The following is a 16801-nucleotide window of genomic DNA, read 5'->3' as shown; positions in this document are numbered from 1 at the left end:
GTTTGGTGTGTCTCCCAGGTGGCTTGTGGCAAACTGTAAACGACACTTTTTATGGATATCTTTAAGAAATGGCTTTCTTCTTGCCACTCTTCCATAAAGGCCAGATTTGTGCAGTATACGACTGATTGTTGTCCTATGGACAGAGTCTCCCACCTCAGCTGTAGATCTCTGCAGTTCATCCAGAGTGATCATGGGCCTCTTGGCTGCATCTCTGATCAGTCTTCTCCTTGTATGAGCTGAAAGTTTAGAGGGACGGCCAGGTCTTGGTAGATTTGCAGTGGTCTGATACTCCTTCCATTTCAATATTATCGCTTGCACAGTGCTCCTTGGGATGTTTAAAGCTTGGGAAATCTTTTTGTATCCATATCCGCCTTTAAACTTCTCCACAACAGTATCTCGGACCTGCCTGGTGTGTTCCTTGTTCTTCATGATGCTCTCTGCGCTTTAAACGGACCTCTGAGACTATCACAGTGCAGGTGCATTTATACGGAGACTTGATTACACACAGGTGGATTCTATTTATCATCATTAGTCATTTAGGTCAACATTGGATCATTCAGAGATCCTCACTGAACTTTTGCTGCACTGAAAGTAAAGGGGCTGAATAATTTTGCACGCCCAATTTTTCAGTTTTTTATTTGTTAAAAAAGTTTGAAATATCCAATAAATTTCGTTCCACTTCATGATTGTGTCCCACTTGTTGTTGATTCTTCACAAAAAATTACAGTTTCATATCTTTATGTTTGAAGCCTGAAATGTGGCAAAAGGTCGCAAAGTTCAAGGGGGCCGAATACTTTCGCAAGGCACTGTAGGAAACCATATGTGCTCTTATATGTGCAACCTTTGACCTCTCCTTAATTTATAATGTAAAACTAGCTTATAACTCCTTACATTGCACATAGGGTTATGGTTACTATACAGCACATTTAGGAACCCATATATGCTCTATTAAAAAATTACCTTGATCGTGACCTTTGACCTCTCCTTAAGGTTAAATGTAAAATTAATTACAACGTCTTACAGTGTGTGTATATAAGGTCATGGTTACGATGGTGTTTAAATTTATAAAGTATCGTGAGATAATGAACTAATGCAGTATTTTGAATTGAAACTGCTCCATTAAACTTATCTGTTGCAGACACTTGTGCTGCAATGCTACAGCTTGCCAAAATTTCCAACTGGTACTGAGCTTGGAAGCTGTAAAACTGCCTGGCAGTTCTAGTTATTATTGTTATTACTATGTTTCTGATTTTCTTTTTTCTTATTGTGCAGCAAGCACCCTGAGTGAAGTAATTTTTTTAAGTGAGTAAGTAGATTTAAGACAATGCACAGACTTCATTTCTTCAATAAATGTTAGGTTTATTTTATATGCAGGGAATCAAGTTTCCATAACAGAACAAGTAGATTCAAAGTTTTTACACTTTACAGGACATTAAATACCCTGTTGCACAGAGTGTTTCCACTCCCCTGTTCCTGGCACTTAACCAATACCTACAGGGACAATGTTCTATGGTTACACCTCTTTCTTAGTATTGTGTGTGTAATGTTTTTGTGTTGTGTGCTTGTTATTTTAGGATGTTAGCAAGCTATTGTCATGTTATCTTGGGTGTTTCAGTTTCCTCAGTAAGAGAAGTTGCCGTTATCTTGACGCCCAAACATATAGATTTGGCTATCTTCCTGTGCAATAGTCAGTGTGCTCGGAAACAGCCAAGTAAGATCAATTTATACCCGTGCCCAAATTACTTTGAGGACCACTGGTCCAGAGGTAACCAGAGTCAGAGGCAGATAGGTAAATTATCCTGCTTCAAGTAATTAACAGTAGCTGTATTTAAATAACATTATAAAGGTGGTGTTTTAATTAGGTGATCTACTGTTTGTGATTAGTACCAGGTGAGTGTGGTTAAATTGAATAGAGGTTGATTTGCAATTTGATTGGTTTACACAAAGCTTTTATCCATCTAGTTAGTATAATAGACAGCTAGCCTATTTGTGCGCCAGCCACAGAGCCTCTCTAACAAAGAGCTGGGAGTCTAGCTATGGGAGTCCTGCGAGGAGAGGCTGTTGGAAAAAATCCGAAACTAGCAGCGCTCTGGATACCGCAAATTACTAGATAGGTCTGTACCCTTCCCCCAGCGCTCTTGCTCCCACTACCACTGTACCTATCTGTCTTACCTGTCCTGCTATGACTGTCTCTCACATCCTTGTTATTCTGTCCTCTCACTCCCGTCCTTTGTCCTCTCTCCACCGCTGCTCCCCTAACCCCTCTGCCTCTCCCCCACCTCCCATTCTCTCCCCTCCCGCACTCTCTCTGGTGCACTCTGGAACTGTCACTCTTCTGCTAACAAAGCTGATTTCATCTGTGCCTTTGCCTCCCACCTCTCTCTTGATTCCCTTGCTCTCACTGAAACTTGGCTCTCTTCTGATAACACTAACTCCTGCTGTCCTGTCCTCTCTCTACATCCTAGGGGAGGTGGGACTGGTCTCCTCTCTCCCTCCTTACTCTTTTCTGTCCCCTCTGACCTCTTACTCTGTTAACACCTTTTGAATTTCACGTGTCCAACTAACCTCTCCCTGTCAACTCCCGCTAATTCTACTGTACCGTCCCCCTGGACCTCTCACTCACTTTCTCGATGAACTTGACTATCTCCTCTCCTCCCTCCCCTCTCTGTCTACCCCAACTGTCCTGTTAGGTGATTTCAATATCCATCTCTCCAATCCCACCCACTCTGCTGGATTCCTTCCTCTCCTTCAACTTCTCTCTCTCTCCATCCCCTCCTACCCACAAAGCTGGCCGTCAACTCGACTTCACCACCTGCTGCCCCTCCACCCTCTCTGATCACTCTGCTCCTATTTCCAATCTATTATCCATTCCTCCACTGACAACCCCCGGAAACTATTCTCTACCTTCTCCTCCCTCTTCAACCCTCCCCCCCTTCTCCTCCCTCCTCTGACGACTTTGCCTCTTTCTTCTCCTCTAAAATCTCTGATATCCGCAAACTCTTTAACACCTCTCCCACCCCCCAGCCCCCACCCCCTCCCACTCCAACCCCAACACCCTCTGTCTCCCCTACTAACTCACCCTCCTCCTCCTTCTCTCACCTCTCAGGCTCTGACCTCTCCTCCCTCCTCCAGGGCCACAAACCCATCACGTGCGCCCTGGACCCCCTCCCCACTCACATCTTTCAAGCTGTTGCTTCTGCTCTACTCCCCTTCATCTCCTCCCTTCTCAACACCTCTCTCCTCTCTGGCCTCTCCCTCTGCCTTCAAACAAGCCACTATCACCCCCACGCTCTCTCCCTCCTCCTCGGCCAAGAACCTCGGAGTAACCCTGGACCCCTGCCTCTCCTACTCCCAGCACATCTCCACTCTAGCACGCACCTCTCGATTCTTCCTGAGCAACATACAAAGAATTCGACCCTTCCTCACCAACTACTCCACGCAACTCATCGTCTAGGCCCTGGTACTCTCCTGCCTAGAATACTGCAACACCCTCCTGGCTGGCCTCCCTGTGTCCACCAACCGTCCGCTCCAGCTCATCCAGAACTCTGCTGCTCGCCTGGTGTTCTCTCTGCCTCGCTTCTCCCATGCTACTCCACTCAGTCCACTGGCTCCTGATCACCACTCGCATCCAGTTCAAGACTCGCGTACCGATTTGTTGACCAGACTGCACCCAGCTACCTCCAGACCCTCATCTCTCCCTACACCCCCACCCGACCTCTCCGCTCCGCCTGCACTAGAAGACTGGCTGTACCTCCTGTACACTCCCCTGCCTCCAGAGCCCGCTCTTTCTCCACTCTCGCCCCACAGTGGTGGAACGACCTTCCTATGGATGTCAGGACTGCCCAGTCCCTGACCACCTTCTAGTACCTCCTCAAGACACACCTCTTCAGACAACACCTGTGAAACTCAAATCTTCCCTTCTGGACAAAATAGCACTCTGCCTTTAATGTACTTTAATTTGCACTTATCTGCTCCCCATTTTACTGTATTTAATCCTGCACTTAACCCAATCTGTAGTGTTTTGTATTTCACCTGAACTCGTATCTAACTGTTCTGTTCTCCGCAGGTCTGGTAGTTGGAGAGCGCCCATCTACTGTGTCTTAAACAATGCCATGCTTCAATCCATTGCAATGGCTGAGAGAGTCAAGGACGCTGGTCTTGGTGGTGGTCTTTGTAGCCCTCTTACTGGACAACATGCTGCTCACTGTAGTGGGTAAGTAAGACCTGTAAACAATGGAAACTGAACCTTAAGTTTAAAGGTCTTTAAAAGGGGTTGTTATTGGCATAGTATTGTTGCGATTTTTCCCTTTTTCCTGCTGGGAGAATCACTTGCTTACTAGAAAATAAATGACAGCTGTTTTTTTTGTTTTTTATTTACCCTGGTTTTTCTCCCCAATTGCGTATGCCCAATTATCATCTGTATCCTTGGCAAACCGCTCGCAGCCCCCCTGCCAACTCGGGAACCCACGGTCACGGTCGGCTGTGACATAGCCTGGATTCAAACCTGCGATCTCCAGGCTATAGGGCGCATCCTGCACTCCACGCGGAGCACTTTTACTGGATGCACCACTCGGGAGCCCCCATGATGGCTGTTTTTAAAGCTCCTCATTCAAGGACACTCATATAAACTACAGGCCTATTTCACTACATTTTCTTCATCACACACTGTACCTTTCCAGCCCTCCCAGCTTCTTTTTATTATCTATACATTACGCCCCCTTAAAAGTATCAAGCTCAAACACCCAATCATAAACTCCTAAGAGTGCAGCCAATAACCCAAAGCAACCCCCAATAGAACTCAAATCAACTGCATTGGAGAAACAGGAAAATCCATTTCCACCTGATTCTCTCAATATAGGTATGATTCAGTTAAGTTCACCTCCAGACCAGCCTCTTTTAGACATCATGCTCCTATTCTGTCTTCTGCCCTCACTAGGACAATAAAGGAAAATAACAAGAATGAATTGCTCAACTTAAGGAATTAACAGCTTTACCAAAAGACCTTCATTGCCAAAATCACCTTTTCCAGTTTTTTATCATTTCTCTTACTTAATTACTTTTGTAAAAATGTACCCTAGCTACCATTTACAATAACAGACAGGTCACAATGATGCATGCTGTTCATACATTTCTCTCACAAGGAGGGACTACCCCTTGCTAACTGATATTAAATACAACTGTATACAAGCTATCTGAAGTTACCTGAAGCTGCTTATAATTAAGGCCACAATTTTGTCACAGAAGTCAGTGAAATCGTGAAAATCGTGAATTTGAAAAAAAAAAGTCAGTGAAATCTTGGAAATGGATGTAAAAACACTTTTGATTAGGTGCTTCCTTTATTTCCTTTAAAAATGCATTATGTCATGCACTGAAAATACAAATCTGCGAGTATCTGTAAATTGGTTGGTTGTGTATGCACACAGCAGTTACTCGTAGCTATGTAGGCCAGCGAATAAGATAGAAGCAAGCATGTAAATCAGTGACAGCTGAAATGCAAAAAACAAAAATGTGAGTGAGCTGTTTTCTATAAAGACAGGAGAACAAATGCATTGAGAACAGAAGTTTAACAACTTACAGAGGCTTTCCTTACAACATGCTGTTAATTTCAGAATCGTGGAAAATTCTGTTAAAGCCTGGTTCAAACAGTAGGCTAATTCTGTCCCAGATGGATGCGATACATCAGGCACAGACAGCTAAGCTGTGCAGCTTCACTATTTGCTCTACGGTAACGGGACGCATTGTGTCGCAGCCCTTTTGACTGCGCAAAGTGGTTGCATCTGTTGTTCATACTTTAAATACAGACTGCATTCACGAAATTGGATACATTTACATTTAAGTAGATGTGCTGAGTTTGTACCTCTATGCAAAAGTGATGTTGTTGGCATACATGCCAACAGTCCCTATATGGTTGGGACAGTCCCGATTTCCTAGCAAGTGTCCCGCGTCCCGAAGCATAGGAAGAAAGTCTCCATATTTACCCATAGAAAACATTTTATTTATTCTGCACAGTAGAGTTAGTGAAAACCACACGCTGTGCTCTTTGTGGGGCTGACACATCTGCTGATCACTAACTTATACAAAGGTAAGAACGCTTAATTGTGTCTATTTTTACTTTTTTACTGTCATGATGGTCGTGTGGTGTTGAGTTGGGGGATACAACTATTATATGATAATGAGAGTTTTTTGCGTATGACCCCTCCCATGTGTATGTTGCACCCGCACATCCATTTCACCTCAGCAGTGCCTTCTGAGTCCAAGCGTGTTACTAGCTGAAAGCATGCCAGTCAAGAGGACATACAGCTGATTGGTTATTGACAGGAAAGAAGTCAGTGAAGGGGTGGGACTATTTCACACTCCAAGTGAAATGACCAAGGAAGTACAAGCGCTATGTATAATGAATAGATGTGCATGGCATGGAAAACGTATGTAGCTATTTTGTTTGCTACAATTACTGCCGCCTTTTTTCTGCATGGTTTCCTCCAGACCAAATCATACCTGCTAAAACCTCTCTCACTCACCAGACATTGCCCCACCGACTGATTGCATTTCTGCTCGTACAAATATGTCACAAAAATAGTTATGTAATGGAAAGCAGGATTTAGATCGCTTAGGTCAACTGAACAGACCCACATTGGTCTTGAAACTTATTCTGACTGTGCTGTACTAAAATCTTTCTTATTTCTTTCAGTGCCTATAATCCCCAGTTTCCTGTACGCCACCGAGCTCAAGAGTGTGAACGATTCTTTAACCCACAACACAACCTCAGCTCCTGGGCAGGCTGGTTACGAAGCCGCTACTTTCTCCTCTGTCATCTCATACTATGACAACACAACAATCATCCTCACAGACGACACTGTCAACAGCACCAGCAGGGACTTTAGCAGGACTGTCAATGGCTCTCTGCTGACAGAAGAGGGCTCAGCGGTCAGAGACAGAGACTGCGTAAAAAACAATGACATCCTCATGGAGGAGAATGTCCGGGTCGGGCTCCTGTTCGCCTCCAAAGCTTTAATGCAGCTTGTTATGAATCCATTTGTTGGACCTCTTACTAACAGGTAAAACACGTTCAAATGAGAGGTTTAATGTACTGTAATCCTTTGCTGTTAGCATGTGAGAGATCAATGTAAAGAGTAAGCTGCTTCAGATGTCATTTTAATATACTTTAATGTCATTTTTTATATGTCCCTGTGTTATGATGTTTGCAATCATTCTGAGTTATTAACATTTGTTTTCTAAATCTGTCATCACCTGGCTCTGAGATTGCTTTGAGCTTGTCTGGAGAATCCTAAATGCCGGGACTGAACAGCCTTCCTCATTCCATTGTAATCATGTGACAATGTGACCTTTCAGTTCTACCTACTTTCTATGTGTATGTTTGCAGAGCAGGTGGGGCTTGCAGAGTTGAAAAGTCACATTGTCAATTGATTTCAGTGGAGCAAGGAAGGCTGGTTATTTACGATTCTCTGACTTCTAATCAAGAGGAGGAATGCATTAGTATTTGTAAAGTATAAAATATACCCCATTTAATATAGCTGTAAAATGTATATCGTTTTTTCCTTTAGGATTGGATACCACATTCCGATGTTTGCTGGCTTTGTGGTCATGTTCCTATCGACAATAAGTAAGCAGAGAATTAGTTAATAATATTTATCAAATTTGATCTAATTGAAATAAGTTTACTTTTATTTGATCTTACTATGTACATTTTAACGTTTGGATAATTCTAAATTATGAATACCCCTAGGTGGTACTTCCATAGGTTTGGTCTTTCATAACGGTTTGACTTAACTACAACTAGGAGTAGAACCACTAATTAGTCAAATACCGGTAGTTGTTGTAAAAATAGTCAAATAGGTTGACTACTTGCCACTTTTAAAAAATAATATGTAGTTGATCATATGTGGTGGCTCTATTTGTGAACAAACTGTTTTGTATTTTAAAACTGATTGGAATTTTTGCAAAACTATATTAATATTCTAAAATGCAATTTACATGATCATGGATTGCAACCGCATGCTTCACAATGACTTCACAGTGACGTGATTACTCCACTACAAGTTTCTGAGGTTGATATAAAATAATAAAAGCTTAATCTCTACAAAATAAGTATTGTTAGTACAGTATTGTTATCCTACAGACAGTATTCGTCCGATGCGTGCCATAGCTCTCTGATCTCGTACTTCCTCCTTGATTTGCAGTGTTTGCTTTCTCTGAAACCTACATCTTGCTGTTCTTGGCACGAATGCTTCAAGGAATCGGCTCGTCCTTCTCATCTGTTGCAGGTGAACTGAACCTTGAACTGACAGGCCAGAGGTGAAAAGAAGCTCATCCATCATTGCCAAGCACAGTCCGCTCCGCACAGCCTGTCTTATTAGTCAATTTGCTGTTAAACTGGCGGGTTACGGGTGGAGCTGTGTGGGTTGTCGATGGTCTGTGCTGGCAGTTTGACTCGGATCAGGTTAAAGCCAAACTGAATTGATATTAGTCAGCTCCATAGCCGCCTATAGCATATATTCTTTAACATAATATCATAGTCATCCACAGTTTCAAATTAGGTAGAACCTATAAGCAGACAAACATTTCAGCCTAATACATATATGCAAACTATTATTTTGATTTTTTTCTTAGAATCTGACATTCTCATCACAAAACAAACAGAAACAAAAGAGCTTTAGTTCAGCAAGGAAAGCTTGTGTTTTCTGGGTAGCTAGCTGTGTGAAACTCAAAATCGGGCACCAGGCAGATTAAACGATTAGTGAATGTTTAATTGAGGTTTGCAAAATAAAAGCTATAAAAGACAATCCGTAATCAGTTCATCAATTGATTGATTGATCTCTATTTAGAGATGACAGGTGATAAATGATGGATCCATTGTGCAATGACCTTAATAGAGAACAATTATATTTCACGTCAAATTGAAAGAATTGAAAGAAAGGGTGGATACAGTGGTATAAAAATTCTCAAAGTGTACGTCTTCAGTGTTACTCTGCTCATCTCCTCTGCCCTCTCTTGCAGGTCTTGGCATGCTGGCCAGTGTTTACACGGATGACAATGAAAGAGGGACGGCCATGGGGATTGCTCTGGGAGGACTGGCTCTGGGTGTGCTCTGTAAGAAACCCTGCTCCAGTCATTACTCCACAACACGACTGCTAAAGAGGCTTGTAGGAGGGTGGAGATGCGGGCCTAGTAGTCAGGCTGTGTGTCAGAGAGTACTCCATACAAATACGCAATTAAAGCTCTTGTGAGCACTTTGATTAAAAAATGTAAAGAAAAACAAAAGCCTAGCTCACACTGGAGCACTAACAGAAGCCCCTAGCCATTCTCACAGGCAGAATAACAAGTGTTTGGCAGCAGTTCCCAGCAGCCACACCCTCTCCTGCTTGTCCAAAAAATGACCAGCTGGCTTCTATAACCAGCTGCTTTTATAACATGTGGCAGATTTAATTACTCATCAATGAAACAATCAACATGGCCACCTGTGTCTTAACAGGATGCCTATGTTGGGCTTCCTGCTCCCTAGTTTCCTATATAATTTTCATCCTGTCACAGGGGGATTCACTCAAACAGTACAGCGCTGTTTCATGACCGATATTGTTTCCCTGCTTTGTAGTGCTGTTCCATCTGACTTCCAGACAGAGTGCTGAACTCGCCACAAACAAAAAAAGCACTGTGTTGATACGCTTTTCCATCCATCCATTATCTGTAACCGCTTAATCCTATAGAGGGTCACGGTGAGCTGAAGCCTAACCTGGCAGACACAGGGCGCAAGGCAGGACAACACCCTGGACGGGACGTCAGTCCATCACAGGGCAACTAAGGGGCAATTTAGAGAGGCCAATCCACCTAGCCAGCATGTGTTTGGACTGTGGGAGGAAAGTGGAGTACTCGGAGAAAACCCACACGAACATGGGGAGAACTTGCAAAAAGGCCAGAATCGAACCCAGGACCCTGGAGCTGTGAGGCAGCAGTGCTAACCACCGTGCTGCCCTTGATATGTTCTTAAGTTGAATGTCACCATAGAAAAGCAATAAGACTGGATTTATTGTGTTTTGTTAAAAAAAAAAAAAGTCTACTGGGATATCAAATGCCCACGTTATTACTTTTACAAATAGTTACAGACATTTTTAGGAGTTATAGCAAACACAATAAAAATCCTAACATTTGAATAATTAATGAATATGCAGTTTTAATTTACTTTTTGTCTACCATTTCCCTCCTAGAGCAGACTGAAAAATACCATATGATAAGATTCTAATAAAAAAAATATGCCAGTACAATGAATTTGGAACCCAGGTACAAATAAAGTACCACAGCACTTCTGTAAGAGACTACAAGTATGCTATTGGCATGTCAAGCTATGAAAACCATGACCACTGTGTACCTGCGGCTGACATGGCCGCGTGGTGTGCAGGGTGAGTCACACAGTCAAGAGGGGCGCAGGTTTCTGGCTGTGCAAAGTTACCTTCCTTTGCTGGGGATTGGAGCGTTGCATTGGCTCTGGTGCTTCTGCAGGTTAGGGCACAATTAGCAGACCGCTGACCTTCAGTTCCCGTGAGCTGCTGCGGGGAACTGCTCTGTGGAGGAAGCGTAATTGAACTTTGGGGTAAAATGATTTGACAAATAATATTTAAAAAAATATAGTATCTGCACTTGTGCTACCATTTCCCTTCAGCGTAGGACCACTGTGGGCAGTCAGATCAGTAAAGCACCCTGACAAGACGTTTCAGTGTCATGACCATTCCTCGATGGTTTCTCCCTCTAACTCCTTCATCCACATGTAAAACTTCCTCATGAAAAAGAAATAACCTGGAAAGCACCTGCACCTGCCCATTATTGTGACTGAAATTGACACGCAACATTGAGAAAAATCCCATTGCATAATAGTGTGTGTTTGTTTGTTTTTCTTGATGTTTTTTCAGTTGGAGCCCCCTTTGGAAGTGTGATGTACGAATTTGTTGGGAAGAAAGCTCCCTTCCTGGTTCTGGCCTGCTTAGCGCTGATGGATGGAGGTAAAGATGGTTAATACATTTCTAAGGGTTATACTTGCTGTCAGCAATGTTTTCTGAAGCATGCCCCAGAAAAATATCACCAGATCAGACATTGCAGTTCTTCCTGTATCTGAATTTAAACCTGCCTTCAAAAAAATATTTAAAAAGTGGACCCCTGAGCTGACCCTGTCTGTCTGTCTCACTCTATGTGGTGGAAAAGATAACGTTGTATGAAATTCATTAAAAACAAAATAATAATTCCGCGTTGAATCAGAAATGTATTGACAGCATTTTGTTGTGTTTTCAATATAGCATTGCAGCTTTCTATACTTCAACCTTCGAAGGTTTCTCCCGAGGTGAGCAATTCTGCTATTTTATATAATGTTGTATGCTCTATCATGTACAATAATATTAACCCCTGATTAGTAATTCATTCATGCATGTTCTGTCTAAACAAATGTTTTTCATTCATTTTTTTTTTCAGTCTGCACAGGGCCCGTCTTTATTAACCCTGTTACGGGATCCGTATATTCTCATTACTGCAGGTAATACTTTCTTCAGCACATCCTTGTGAAAAATATAATGTTGATTATCAAATGTATTGAGCGATAACCGAGTCTACCGAGCCGATAAAAGTAAAGGTCGGAGAGTATTGTCTCACGTAAGGTCCTGGATTTTAATTTGAAAAAATCCATTCATGTGCTGCTTCTGTCAGAACTAATCGGTCTTTCTGCAGAAAGCTGCTGTACGATGCTGTGAATGGAGCCTTTGTGAAGTTTCTGTATAGCACAAGATACGTGAGTTTGGAATCCTAGTGAAAATAAATAACAGTCATTCTTGCTCATTAGGAGAGCAAAAGAGAGGTCATATGATATCTGTAACTAGAGGAGGCAATGAGACAGTCAACTCCCTCACCAGTATAACATTCTCAACTTTGTCTTTGATTTTATCCACTCATAAGACTAGTATCTCTTTGTACACTAATCTAAATAATAGTCTAAATATACTGCATGTACTATATATGTGTAAAATAATATTTAATATGTTAATACATTGCAAAATGTTGTATCCTACATATAGTATAAGTGAATACGACGTGGCTAGGGCGTCTCTTTTTGTTATAAGAGATGTCATCTCATGCAGTTTTGTGCAAGATGATCTGGCTATTCAAACTGTGCAGAGATTTCTGTTATAACACACAGCAAATGAACTTCATATTAATGAAAAACATGATTATCATGAACCGTGTTAACTGTAGGACTGTGCTGTGTGTCCAATGCACAGGATGGCATCTATACACACATATGTACTTTTGACAAACTCTTAACCTTCATGGGTTGATTTGAAGAGATTTTTAATATTCTATGCAAACTTTCTCTTTGACTCTAAATCCTTGAAATCGACTGTTTTTCTGCAGGGTCCATATGCTTTGCCAACATGGGGGTTGCAATGTTGGAACCAACACTGCCAATATGGATGATGCAGACCATGTGCTCTCCAAACTGGCAGCTCGGTATGTTTTTGTATTTAGTCTAGAGAATGATATGTACGGGCAGTCTCTGTGAGTAAGCCTGAGCACAGTGGAATTTCTGTAAGGAAGCCTGTGCAACAATGACTGCTTGGTGTGTGCTCAGTTAACTGCCACTGAAACAGTGAGTTTGCCAGCTATGTCCAGTGCAATTTTTTATAAACACAGTGTGAGGGGGGTTACAGCTGCATTGTTTAAACCACTTCAGTGCAGATATTCAACTTTTATATTTTGAGAAGCAGCCCCTGTGGATGAGAAAGGACAACCGTTATGATCCTGGTAAATTATGACATAACCAGGAACATCAGTAGAGAATTATTCAAAACACACAATAGGATATTAAGCAGATAAGAAATTCCAAAAATGTAGCTGCTGTGAAGTATCCCTTTATCAACACTCAAGTTTCAGTGTCAAGTTTCAGCCAATCAGAGTGCAGATAGCTATTCATTTATTACACTTAAACAGCACAATGTAAATATAACCTGAACCCTGCAGATATACAGCAGCCCCGATGATACAGGCATGACACTTGAATTAGGCACAATGCTGGGCTTTGTTCAATTCAAACACAGCACAGAGATGGAACCATAAACCTTTACATCCAGCGTTGGATAAAGGAATTGAGCTGCATGACCTGCTTACAGAGGGAATTAGGGATGAGGTATCACTTTACATGAAATATCTCTGATTACTGTGTATTGACATAGTAGTTACTTAGTAAATACATGTGTACTTACACATAATTACAATGTTATTATGCATAGTTACAATTTTTTCACGATATATATAAGTACACAATTGTGTAAGAAAATGGTTCATGTGAGGGTTAAGGGGGGTTAGTGTTAGGGTTATATCATGCACTACCACTTTAGGCTTGCTACGACTCAGCAATCTAAAATGTTAAGCAGATGACACACTGAACAATAACGATGCACTGAACAATAACGATGAGGTAATTTTAATGGCACTCAAAATACAGAGTGAAGTGTTGTGTAAAGTGTTTAAATGAGGTAGTTCTTATCTGTACCCAACAGGCTGACTGATATGAACGTATTAGTCACAGATCGACGAATATATCACGGGATATACTGTTAGTACAGTGTACCATTAAAGTATTACTGAAAAAGTAAGTTTAAATCTGTGTCAGCTATAGAGTTTAAATTAAGTTTAAAATGAGCGACTATTGAATCATTATGTTTAACAGGTTCGGGAATGTGATATTGTGTTTTGATCTTGATAATTTACCATTTTATTCCTTAGGTATTGCTTTTCTCCCAGCGAGTATATCGTACCTCATTGGCACAAACCTGTTTGCTATACTTGCTAACAAAATGGGAAGGTAAGTACAGAGCACTTAATGTTTGAGAGCTGTATACAGGAATTGTTAAATGATCATTAAAGGTATTAAAATATAGTGCACAAATAGCAAAGTGTTAAGAAACGGTACATTCACATACAGACAGTGGTGTAGTGCTATATTTACAAGTGAGGGGTCGCTATTAACTACCCCCCCCCACACACACACACACACACACACACACACTCTCGCAACCTTACCACGCCGTCTGCAGTCCCTGTTTCCCCATACACTCAACACAACCACTGTTTATCACTAGTAGTTAGGGTATTTGAAAGGGCTAACAAGTGTACCAATTGATTACAAATTCAAACAATCAGGTATTGAGGAACTATTGTAAAGCAACTGCCTTACAGCTATTTATATTAAAGATAAATAATACACAAATACTGTACATATTTTCTCAACCAGTTTCATACACTAATACACACATGATTAAAACACCGTCATTATTATTATTAATTCTATGCATAACACTCCCCCTTCTCGTATATTGAATGATTTGGTCCAGAATCAGCTCGTCTCACTGTCCTATTGCAGCCGCTTAAGAGCGAATGAGACTTAGGTTTTGAAACAGAAGTGCATCTGTTTGCAAAAAAGATGTGTAAGGCCACAGGTACCCTTTATTTGTTTGTTGCGATTGAGTTTTATATTTTAAGAAAATGTTTCGCTTATTTTATCTACTTGATTTCTGATATATGGGTCTAAAAATAAGAACTGTAACAATTATTACATCTAATTGTAAAACGCTGACACCTCAGCACAGTGTTGATACAAGTTCCCTTCACCTCTCTTACATTATTCACACCTGTTGTTCCAGACCAGAGGCACACTTTATCTCTCAAGGGTTTCTTATGGTTATTGTATTCTTTGCTTAATTGTATGGGTTATACACATTGATCTCTCCATATATTAATAGGAGCAAAACAGTTCAATATTCTACACGTGAAGCGGTGCTCTCCCTGCACAAGAGAAGTGGGGGGCCGTGCTCCCCCCCAACCCCCCAGCAGTACACCCCTGCATACAGAGCACCGGACATACATGATTTATTCATGTTTGTTTTTAAGTGGCGACTATTTGACCCATTTGACTATTTTTACCTCAACTGGTGGACTTTCCAATTACTAGTTGCACTACTAAAAGGCATGTCATATGCAGACAGGCTAAAATAATTGAATCTATTCAGTCTTGAACAAAGAAGACTACACGGCGCTCTGATTCAAGCATTAAAAATTCTAAAACCTGAAAAAAGAAACAAGGACCAGGGGTCAGAAATGGAGACTAGATAAAGGGGCATTCAGAACAGAAAATAGGAGGCACTTTTTTACACAGAGAATTGTGGGGGTCTGGAACCAACTCCCCAGTAATGTTGTTGAAGCTGACACCCTGGGATCCTTCAAGAAGCTGCTTGATGAGATTCTGGGATCAATAAGCTACTAACAACCAAACGAGCAAGATGGGCTGAATGGCCTCCTCTCGTTTGTAAACTTTCTTATGTTCTTATGTTCTCCTAGTGTTTTTGATTTTCTCATTCCAGAAAGGCTTTAGAAACTGTGGCCTTTCAAGTCTGCTGGCTCCTCCTGCTCTATAGTATATAATGTAGTGTAGCGTTTTCTCCATAATAATCTGAAAACTCCAATCAATACCTTTAGTATTTATGGGTAATGGCTTACAGTTTTGTTTTATTGGATTTGTTTTACTTTCCTTATGCCTTTGTATGATGTGTACAGTCATTCAGAGTGGTAGTGGGCTGTGTTGTATCCATTATTTAATTTATAATTATTTTCTTTGAACCAGAATTAACTTTGTATTATCTATTCCTGTAATTGATGTTACAGGTTTATGTACGGACTAATAAAAGGCTGCTTGGCTGGAAACTTTGGTAGTGCTTAAGAAATCTCTGCTTAACAGGTGTTAACCTGTGAATGTTAAAACTCTCTTTAACCGACAAGATACATTTCAAGCTGTCTGTCAGGCATCTCCAACCCTGGTCCTGGAGGGCTGGTGTCCCTCCTGGTTTTTGTTCTAACAGTATACTAAATTAATTGGACCAATTAAGCTTCTAATAAGGACATTAGTCAAATTAAGTAATTTAGGGTACAGTTTGAACAAAAACCAGGAGGGACAGTGGCCCTCCAGGACCAGGATCAGGGACCCCTGGTGCAAGTGATCCAGACAAAAATATAACCGTAAACACATTTTAAACATGTCTTGATACACGAACATTTGTTTGGTTTATAATATCATTAATATCCTCTGCAGCGATCATTAGTTCTCAGTAAATTACCTTGGGCCCCATTTTCAAAGTGTTTACTCCAGTCTACGTAATGCAATGTAAGTTCTCTTAAGCACTCGCAAGGTGTTTTTCTTTATCATCTTGTTACATTTACATGATTTTTTTCTCCTTTTAAAAGAGTTATTTAAAGACTGGAGGAAATGCTTTGAAAATATGGCCCCTTGTCTTCTGTTAAGTGCCATTGCCTTTGTATTGGGGCACTCAACTGTTGATGCAGTTAATTATGTTTAGAGCTTCTGATTTTCAGGTTTTAACGGATAAAACCTGATAAAACACCTCCAATACAAAAAAAAAGAAATCGGTGGATAGCCAATAAACACCGGAAATGGTTAATCAATTCACGTTAACTTTTACCCTTTTCCCATTAAAAAATAAAACATACTACAAAAATAATAATAAATACATTTACCAGTGCTGCTGGGCAATGTCCCGCCTTCCTGACTTGGATCTATCATTGATTCGTTCTGAACACTTTAAACCCACCCCAACTCTTGAGTGACAGCACATTCCTACATTTCTATTGGAGACTCCGCCTGCGAGATTTAAAACGAGATTACAATCAGGATGGAGGCTTGTTAGCGGGATTTAAAGCTGTATTACAGTTAAAATACAGGGGATTTAAAACAGAATTG

General features: G+C 41.1%; 1 protein-coding gene across 2 annotated transcripts in view; it reads left to right on the top strand.

The window, feature by feature from the left end:
- Nucleotides 1-16801, top strand: part of LOC117397754 (chromaffin granule amine transporter-like) — a 43484-nt gene that overhangs the window by 19595 nt on the left and 7088 nt on the right. For both annotated transcript variants that reach the window (XM_034911600.2, XM_059013688.1), the window contains exons 2-11: nucleotides 4067-4213; nucleotides 6689-7055; nucleotides 7563-7621; nucleotides 8199-8282; nucleotides 9016-9108; nucleotides 10920-11009; nucleotides 11301-11344; nucleotides 11473-11533; nucleotides 12406-12501; nucleotides 13777-13855. In XM_034911600.2, the coding sequence (XP_034767491.1) occupies nucleotides 4108-4213; nucleotides 6689-7055; nucleotides 7563-7621; nucleotides 8199-8282; nucleotides 9016-9108; nucleotides 10920-11009; nucleotides 11301-11344; nucleotides 11473-11533; nucleotides 12406-12501; nucleotides 13777-13855 (1079 nt within the window). In that variant the 5' untranslated portion in view covers nucleotides 4067-4107. The remainder of the gene's footprint in view (nucleotides 1-4066; nucleotides 4214-6688; nucleotides 7056-7562; nucleotides 7622-8198; nucleotides 8283-9015; nucleotides 9109-10919; nucleotides 11010-11300; nucleotides 11345-11472; nucleotides 11534-12405; nucleotides 12502-13776; nucleotides 13856-16801) is intronic.

The sequence above is a fragment of the Acipenser ruthenus genome, chromosome 46 (genome assembly GCF_902713425.1).
Source record: "Acipenser ruthenus chromosome 46, fAciRut3.2 maternal haplotype, whole genome shotgun sequence".
Lineage (NCBI taxonomy): Eukaryota > Metazoa > Chordata > Actinopteri > Acipenseriformes > Acipenseridae > Acipenser > Acipenser ruthenus.
The sequence above is the reverse complement of the archived record's forward strand: the minus strand, read 5'-3'. Positions and strand labels throughout refer to the sequence as shown.